Here is a 10,230-nt window from a genome sequence, read left to right as displayed (position 1 = left end):
CTATAGTGTTCCACTATATTTTCAGGTAAGTTATACTTATTAGTTTATCATCCTAAGTTTAAATATGAGAAGAATTCAGACACACAAACTATAGGATAAGACAAAAAGTATGAGAAGTATTTGAAAACAATTAGGTTTTCAGAGACTTCTAAGGGAAGCTGTACCTGGACCATAGTAGCTTCTGGTAGCCTACATGGTATTACGATGCCAACCAGAAGGTCAGTGGTTTGAAACCACCAGTCACTCTTCAGCCTTTAAAAGATTTAAAGTTTGGAATAAAGTCACTGTGAATTAGAATCAGATAGATGGCATTGTGCTTTTGTTTTTTGTACGGGAGACTCTGAGATAGGTACAGAAACTACAAGTTGGATATCACAAAGCCAGAACACCACCTGAGAAGAGTGGAAAAGAAACAAGCAAATTGAAAAGGCATGTATGTGTATGGTGTGAGTTAGAGGGTCTCAAATGTAAGGCCTTATGGCAATTTCCATCAACATTTTTTCAGATATAAATTTTTCTTTTTCAAATTGCACAGGAAATGTTTCAGACACATTTTAATAGACCGACGTCAGGGCGTGCTGCATCTTTCACGTTTCAGGGGTGAACTTGCCTGGACATTTATGTGCAGAGCCGAACTGCCCCCCGAGTGTTTGGAAGCAGATCACCTGATCTGTTCCCACTCCAATTCTCACTTTTCTTTTAAGAGTTTCTGCACACAGATAGAGAAATCGTGCCATCTTAAAATAAGCCTGCAATATGTTAAATTTAATAAAGGAGTTTGAATGCTGACACACCCAGTCAGTCACAACTCATAGCAGCTCTATAGGACGGAGTGGAACTTCGTTTGTAAGGTTCTGAGGCTGTAATATTCATGCGAGCAGAAAGTTTCATCCTTCTCTTGCAGAATGGCTTGTGAGCTCCAATAGTTGACCTTGCAGTTGGCAGTCCAACATAACCCACCATGCCATCAGGGCTCCTTAGTTATTGTGCAGTAACTCCTATTTCTGACCACCCCCCTTTTAAAACATAATACTTTTGAACTGCCTGCTATTCAGTTCCTAACAAATGTGAAGGGAATTCAGGTAAATTCCAAGTTCATATAATAGGCCCAAACTAAATGAAGCCAGTATGCATTTCCTCTATCTCAGACTAGCTAACACTACATTAAAATATCCTGATTTTTTTGTACGTCAGTAGTGAAGAGTTGTATATGCCTTATGTTCTGTACCTCATAAACTTGAACTGATAGGGGCACTAGTACCATTTTTGGAATCAGAGGTCAAATATACCTAAAAACAAGTCTAACAGTTGAGGCACCAAGGTTTATGTTGGCCAGAGTTATTACAGAAACTATGTCTTATACTGTGTACAACAGAGACACAAAAGTGAAAAAAAAAAACAAAACCCAAACCAGCTCTCATTTTATGGGCATACTTCATTCTACTGCACTTCACATGATTGCGCCCTGCATGGACTGTGTATTTTATAACGTGAAGGTATGTGGCTACCTTGCCCAGAGCAACTCCATCAGCGTCACTTTTTCCACAGCCATACTCACTGTCACACTGTGTCCCATTTGGCAAATCTACACACTATTTCAAAGATTTTCATAATGCTATCACACATGAACAGTGCCAATATAACTTTTATGTGAACTTGAAAAATTAAATAAAAATGTGTGTGAATCACTTTATTGCTAGATTAACTTTATTGTGAAAGTAGAATGCAGATAAAAAAATCTAAAATAGATTTGAAAGAAGTTTTGGGGATGGTAGTGAAGAATTTTAGAGTAGTCTCAGTTACTTGGCCTTAAACCAAAAATAATGGGCTCTTTTAAGGATTTAATTAGAAATAGGAAGACTGATAAGTCGGTTTAGGAAAAGAATGAAAATGGTGTTATATTAGGAAGTGAGATCAATTAGAGTGCCAGTATCTTAGTACAGGAAAATTAGACACAATTAGTCATGCACTTTTTCCATATGCAGATCATGTTGAGTAAAAATTATGTGAGCAGATGAGCTTTTAAAGTTAAATATTTTTTCCAATAAAACAATCCCAAAGAAATAGCTCCACTTTTTGAACAAAGGTCAGTAAAATATTATTTCCAACGATGTATTTCTGTTTCTACTTTTCTTCACAGTCATACTTGTCTTTGACTCTTAGTGACCTCATTGGTGTGCAGATAAGAACTGCCCCCACAGTGTTTCAAGACTGTGCCTGTTGGGAAGCAGATCACCAGGTGTGTCTGCCAACATGGCCCTGGGTATGTTTGAATGCGCAACCTGTGACCACTGGTTGATTGCTTAACCATTTGTGCTACTAAGCAGTCAGAAAAAAAGCTAAAATTAAACATTTAAATTTGAAGTACACTACTATGTACTATCATAGACTATAAAAGATCACTAACAATACTTTCTAAAATTTGAGCTTTGTTACCTAGAATTTTCTATCTCAGCCCGAAACCTTGGTGTTGCTGATGCACATCTACCTTTTTATGTTCCAAAAACAATCTATGCTTCAGTTCAGGAGGATGACATCTTTTGACTCTATCAAAGACCTTCACTGGCTTCCATCTCTTCCACCACCATTCAATTCTTAGTCTCGGGGGCTTCTGCGCTTGGGCTCTGATCCTTCAGACGGAGCTCTCAACTTCACTCTTCTGGTGGTCCTGGTATTTTTCTCTCAGCATGAGCTGTCTCTTGTGCAGAGATGTGGATATTACTGCAATTGGGTGAGCTTTCTTGTTTCCACCATATTCTCCTATGACTCCTTCCGTTATTTCCCTGGCTATGCCTTAATAATCCCACTCTATTGTCTTCAAATATTTTAATAACTATTTATAGTTACTCTAGTGACAAAATATTTTCACATCAAATTTTCTGATTACATAAATTATGAAGCGCCTCCTGTTTGGTAAAATTTTAGAGTAGTCTCTGATACCTGGCCTTAAACAAAAAATTATGGACTCTTTTAAGGATTTAATTAGAAATAGGAAGACTGATAAGTCGGTTTAGAAAAAGAATGAAAATGGTGTTATATTAGGAAGTGAGATCAATTAGAATGCCAGTATCTTAGTACAGGAAAATTAGACACAATTAGTCATGCACTTTTTCCATATGCAGATCATGTTGAGGATCAGTGGAAGAAAGACGCCCTCCACAATGTGCATAGTCACACTGGTTGCCATGATCGGCGCAAACACAGTGATGATGAGGATGGCGCAGACCAGACAGTGCTTGATACTGTTGTGCAGAGAGTCCTGACGAATGGAAATCTAATCATATGGCACCCAACAACACTACAAACGACTGTATGCTAATATATAATTGTATTTACTACTCAAATAGATTGAGTTTTACTTTTATAAGTGGTAGTGTTTACAGTAAGGTACTGTGAAGTCACCAATATCTGAGAGTTTAGTTAAAATGCATACGAAATAGTATGCTTCTGTTTTGTTGTAGTTTTTGCCATTGATAAAGAGGATTTAAACTTTTCTTGTGTTAATGTGTCCGTTTAATCCGCTGAAATATATGAATCAGAGGCAGTTGTGTGAACACAAGAGAATACTAAATATTTTAAAATCAGAAAAGTGTGTGTCAACGTTGTATCCTTTCACCATACATGTTCAATATGTATGTGGACACATCTATTTAACATTTTTATATACACGTTTAATTTGTATAATGCATGAAAGTTGCCAGAGCATGAAAGTTGCCAGAGCACTGAACATACAGCTAGAAAATTGTAACATGCCAGTACCCAGAAATAGTTCATCTATATTACGACAAAGTTTGAGAAAGCCACCGATGTGTCTAGTTAAATGTATCTACTCAGCCTTTCTAGCCCCCACCCTCTACATCAGATTCGTTCTCTACCATCACACATTGTTTCTGTTTTTGTTTTGAATGATTAACAGTAACACATTTTAAAGCTAACTAGCAAAATAAGTGTCTGTATATTAGTGCCTAATTTTAGAAATTCTGAAGTCAGAGAGCTGAAAAGGAAGTTTCAAAGGGGAATTCAGGAAGAAAACATCAGCTAAATGCTATAATAAAATGTGCAAAGTCCTAAAGTTAGAAACCCCAAAACTAAGAACATGCTTGACATAATTAAACTGAAAGAGTGCAGAAAAATATTAAAGTGGCAATATTAAAATATTTGATAGGCAACAAATATTAAAGTGGCAATACTGAAAGATTGTATGGACAAAATATTAAATGATTGAGGAAGCATCCATGCAAGAACCAATGATATTGAAGGAAGAAGGCCAAGTTGCATTGAAAGCATAAGCCAAAAGTAAGGCTCCAGGAATTGACTGGATACTATGGAAACATTTCCACAAGCTGTCAAAACACTGGACGCTTTTACTTGCCTATGCCAGGAATGTTGTAGACAGCTACCTGGCCAATTGCCTAGTAGAGATCCCTATTTTTACCCAGCAAAAGAAAGGTGACCCAACAGAATATTCAAGCAATAGAACAATATCCTTGATATCACACGCAAGTACAATTTTTCTGACGATCATCAACCAACAATAGCAGGGGTTCACAATGGATTTGGTGGAGAATGTGGAACAAATGATATCATTGTTGAAGTCAGATGAAGCTTGGCTGACAACAGGGAATACCGGAAAGATGTTTACTAGTGTTTCATCGACTGTGCAAAGGCATCCAGCCATGTGAATTATAACAAACTATAGACAACTTCGAGAAGAATTGGTATTCCAGAACACTTCATTGTTCTCACTCAAAACTTGTATGTGGATTAAGAGACAGTCGTGTCAACAGAATAGAATACTTCATGGTTTAAAATCAGGGAAGATGTGTATCATTTTATCTTCTCACCATATTTATGCAACCTGTATGCTGACCAAACCAGCAGTGAGAGGGAATTATATGAATAAGCATTGGAGGGAGGCTTATTAATAATCTGCACTATGCAGATGACACAAGCTTGCTTGCTGAAAGTGATAAGGACTTGAAGCACTTGCTGATGAAGATCAAGGATTGCAGTCTTCAGTATGGATTATTATTCAATATAAAGAAGACCCAAATTCTCACACCTGAAGCAGTAAGTCACATCTTAATAAATCATGAATAGGTCGAAGTTGTCAACATTTTTGTATTGCTCATATAAGCAGCAGTTGAGACATCAAAAGGTAAAGTTGCATTAGGTAAATCTGCTGCACAAGAGCTAAGTATGGAAAAGTAAGAATGCTCCTTTGAGAATTAAGATGCACCTGACCCAAATCATGGTCTTTTCAATTGCCTCAGATGCATGTAAAAGTTTTCAATGGCCTCAAATGCATTTAATAAGGAAGACTGAAGAAGAATCTATGTATTTAAATTGCAGTACTTCCTCAATGCAAGAACACTTTGTTCTAATAACCTGGCCTTCTGTGATGCTCACCTTCCCAGCACAATCAGAAATAGGTGCATAAGCAAATGGGTGCATAGGGAAATGTAGTGACGAAAGCTGATAGTGTCTGGCTATTAGAAGATATAGTGTCTGCCAACTTAAAAGCTTGAAGGTAAACAAACAGCCATCTAGCCAAGAAGCAATCAAGCCTACATGGATGAAGCACACCAGCCTGTGTGATTATGAGGTGTCCATGAAATCATGTATCAGGCATCAAAGACCCAGAACAAAAAATCATGTCAATGTGAATGAGGGGGAGCATGGAGTGGAGACTCAAAGTCCATCTGCAGACAATTGGACATCCCCTTACAGACGAGTCACAAAGAAGGGGTGAGCCAGTCAGGGTGCAGTATAGCACCTATGAAACGTACAACTTTCCTGTAGTTCTATAATGATCGCCCCTCCCCCCAACTCCTACTATCATGACCCCAATTCTACCTTACAAATCAAGCTAGACCAGACCATGTACTCTGGTACAGGTAAGAGTTCAAAACACAGGGAATCCAGGTCAGATGAACCCCTCAGGATCAATAATGAGAGTAACGATACCAGGAGGTTAAGGGGAAGGTGTGTGTGGGGAACAGAACCGATCACAATGATCTACATATAACCCCCTTCCAGGGGATGGACAACCGAAAAGTGGGTGAAGGGAGACAGCAGTCAGTGTAAGATATGAAAATGATAATAATAGTTTATAAATTCTCAAGGGTTCATGAGGGAGGGTGAGGGAGGGGGGAATTGAGCTGATACCAAGGGCTCAAGTAGAAAGAAAATGTTTTGGAAACGATGATGGCAACATATATACAAACGTGGTTGACACAATTGATGTATGTATGGATTGTGATAAGCCCTGTAAGAGCCCCCCGCCCCCCAATAAAATGGTTTAATTAATTAATTGTGGTGCTGGTGAAGAATATTGAAAGTACCAAGGAAGTACATGCAGAGTGCTCCTTAGAGGCCAAGATGATGAAACTTGGTCTTATACTTTGGACAAGGTGGCAGGAGAGACCAGTCCCTGGGGAATGACTTCATGCTTGATAAAGTGAAGGGGCAGTGACAGGGAGGAAGGTCCTTGAGGAATGGGCTGAAGCATGGGAACGATGGTGGGGCTTTCAAGTGACCTGGGAGTATGTGCTCTGTTGTGCACAGCGTCACTGAGTTGGCACTGACTCAATGGCACCTGATAGCAACAACCGTGACAACGGTGTCCTCGTGAGCATTATGGCAGAATAACAGCTATTGAGTATCCTCCGTCTGGTGCACGAGTGATGGTGAATACATTTGTCATGCAATCTTCTCTCCTTGACTCTTTATCATCCTTCGTGAATGGAGTTGGTGGAGTCTCAGTAACCCTCAAAATATATGTAACAAGAAGGATCACTGCACAAGATCTATGGTTGAATAGACACAGTGTGAATCACTAATAAGAGAGTGGAGACTCCTAACTCCTCTAGTGTGTACATTTCTTTTTCTTTCTTTTTTTTTACATAATGGAAAAAACTAAACCATAAGTATTACAATCACCTTCAGTAGCTTTTGCTTCCTGTCCAAGTACTAACTTACATTGCAGTAGCCACGTTGTTTACACCTTAGGTAAATGGGACAGGACCACCACCTCCCACGGTTCCTGGCCGTGGGAGAATGCTGACGGCTCAGCCATGGAGCTGATGAAGCAACGGCTGGCCTGTCTTTCCACCTGAGAGAAATGGACACTTACCTCCTGTTCCCTGACTAAAGCTACAGAAGACAGCAGCCTACAAACGTATGTAAGAGCCCCAATAAAAGTATTAATAAAATAAAATGTATCAGTTAATGCATGTGCCCAGCTTCATCCTCCCCTCCAGTCTGTGAGTAACTTGGCTGATGTATGAACACTTCTTTGTAAACCTTCAAGTTGTGAACTGTCGCTTTGTGTGTGAACCTGACACATGTTGAGGATTGCATGCAGGGATTGTACTTAAGCTTTCCCCGAATAAAGCTCTGGGCCCTGGAGTCTCTAAGTGCTTTAGGGACCCCCATGGTCCAACTGCACCTGTACTGTCATCTTTTGTATGTAAGTTTTCTCAACTGCAGACCACAGCCCTTTCAAACCTGTCCATGATGTAAGATAAGGACAGTCCCGATATCAATATTAGCTTACACTATATTGCTTGTTTTTGGTTGTTTAGAAATATTAGAAAACTTTTAGACTATATTCCTCAGGTATAAATTCTATGAACACTTTGGGAAAATAAAATTCATGAAAGCACACATATTACAAAATGGAAATGTGATTCTATCTGTGTCAAAATTTAGGGTGACAAATTTTGTTTTTAATATTTTGACATACAAATTATCTATATGAATATTAATAAAGCTAGATTGAAAACAGATTCAATATGTGGGGAAATAGTCCTTTAAATATTAAATGAAATAATGAATTGTGAATATGTACACTTTTAGAATGATATAAAATTGCTATGTGAACAAATTTTTTTGATTGAGTTTATACTACTTTACTTTTAATACCTTTTTTTTATTGTTGTTGTTATTCCTAATTACAGAAATTACCTATTTGGTTTGTAGTTAACTCTCATTTGCCTTTCCCTCCGCTTTCCCATGCCTCACTTTCACTGCCATTGAGTTGATTTGAACACTTGCACTAGAGGGAAATATTTATAACTTAAATTGTGAATATGAAACTAATTTAAACTTCAGGTTTTATTGTGTATACACGTGTATTATCAGTATTATATATTTCATATTATGGAAAAATCTAGGAATCTAAATATGTTGCCACATGGAATGATAAAGTAGCAAAAACAAATATGAGAAAGATATGTTTGCATATATTTTATATCGATAAATACACCTCAGTGCCTATTCCTATGTATCTAAATTATGCATATATACATAAATAGTTGATTCAGGAATGTTAATAAGAATGGAAAATTAGTTATATCTTATATGCTTAAACTTATTTTTGCACTTCTGTGTTCACTTTTTGTTATTCTATTACTACAATGAGTATATATATTTTATTAACAGCTATTTTAAAGTCATTATATCAAAATTTAATTTACTATACTAGGTAATACTTTCTGCTTAATTTGCAATAAATTAATAAAAAGTAGCAGATTAGCAGCATGATTCCAAAATCATGTATATACACAAATATTCAATACAATATTATCTATTTTATTCTTACATTTTTCCTAGAGTTTTTTTCTTTTCATCTTTTCCAAATATTTTCACTGAGTATGCACTTGTATTAAAAATGCTAACTATGCAGTATTTAAAATGAGAATACAAAATATTAGAAAGTTAGGAAAAAAAGGTAGCCCACCTTATTTTTAGCACAAACAGTTCCTTCGCTCACCCACATCATGTTGCTTTCAGTATTATTACTATAATAGTCCACTGTGACACAGATTTCTCCTTTCACATTGGTATACAGAACAGTGGCATTTTGAATTTTAATTACATTCTTTTTGCTATATGAGCAGATTAGTTTTCCACATTTCAGGTCACTGTAAATACATCAATAAATAAAAATTATTATTTTATAAAAATCACAGCTTAATTAAAATATTTAAATAATATATTCAGTGTTTGCAATGCAATGTCTGTAATTAATCATAAAATACCAAAAATAAAAGGGCACTGCCATAATTATTCATTGTCACATCATTTTATAGTTGAGAACTGCTGCTTTAAATAGAAAGCTTGATTAACAGTCTGACCTGGGGGAACAAACTGCAAATCCATTATCCCCCTCACATCAGTGGAGCTTAATTCTGATTTTTTGGTTGTATTTTTTGGGGGGTGGGGGGGTAGGTAGCCCCTTGTATTACTAGAGGAAATGTAAAATGGTACTGTCTTTTTGTAAAAGATGTTGTTAGTTCTTATAATATTAAATGTATATTTGCCATATGACTGGAGAATTCTACGTCTAATGATGTAACAAAGTAAAATGAACAAAATGCATCTATAGAAAGAAGTGTTCCTTAAGATTCAGTGGCATTTTGCATAAGAGACAAAAACTGCAAATAATTTAGATATTCAAAAATTAGTAAATTGTTAAAAAAATTATACCTGAAGAATGAAATCATCAGTAATAAGGAATTCCATACTATGCCAAAAAATTACAATTTTTAAGTGCTAGAGAAGATGAATAAACCTCCAACACTATAAGCAAAAGAAGCTAAACTCAAACAGAGCATATTGCATAATATCTCTGTTATAAAAATCCAAACAAAGGCTGTCTAACATCCTTGTTATAAAAATCCAAGGAAAAGTTTACCATTGTAGAAAGGAAGCAGGCTAGGGTTACAACTAATATGCAATTGGAGTCACAAGAATTGAGTGTAAATGCAGCATTTTAGGAGGTTTGTAGGTTTTTGCCCCTCTCTACACATTTGCCCCCGCCCCCCAAAGTGTCAAAGCAAGCAATTATATCGATGTGAAAGAGAGGGGCTGGAGTGGAGACCCAAAACCCACCTGTAGACAATTGGACATCCCGCCACATTAGGATTACAAGGAAAGGACGATTCAACCAGGGTGCAGTATAACACCGACGAAACACACATCAATCCTCTAGTTCTTGAATGATTCTCCCCACCTGCCCACTGCCCACCACTAGTTCTCAGTTCTACCTTACAAATCTGGCTAGACAGGAGTACATGCATTGGTACAGATAAGAGCTCTCGGCACATGGAATTGAGGACAGATATAGCCCTCAGTAACAGAAGTGGGAGTAGTGATATCATAAGAATGGGGGAAGGTGGGGACAACGGAGGGGAGGGGGAGAAACGGGAAACCCATCACAAGGTT

The 10,230-nt window shown here is 37.2% G+C and overlaps 1 protein-coding gene across 1 annotated transcript in view; it reads right to left on the bottom strand.

The window, feature by feature from the left end:
• Positions 1 to 10,230, bottom strand: part of ADAM2 (ADAM metallopeptidase domain 2) — a 114,826-nt gene that overhangs the window by 11,960 nt on the left and 92,636 nt on the right. Inside the window, exon 15 of the mRNA XM_045286860.1 lies at positions 8,744 to 8,927. Coding sequence (XP_045142795.1) covers positions 8,744 to 8,927 — 184 coding nt within the window. The remainder of the gene's footprint in view (positions 1 to 8,743; positions 8,928 to 10,230) is intronic.

The sequence above is a fragment of the Echinops telfairi genome, unplaced genomic scaffold, assembly GCF_000313985.2.
Source record: "Echinops telfairi isolate 266 unplaced genomic scaffold, ASM31398v2 ScPeMD7_9;HRSCAF=40, whole genome shotgun sequence".
Classification (NCBI taxonomy): domain Eukaryota; kingdom Metazoa; phylum Chordata; class Mammalia; order Afrosoricida; family Tenrecidae; genus Echinops; species Echinops telfairi.
Note: the sequence above shows the minus strand (reverse complement) of the source record. Positions and strands in the feature narration are given on the sequence as shown.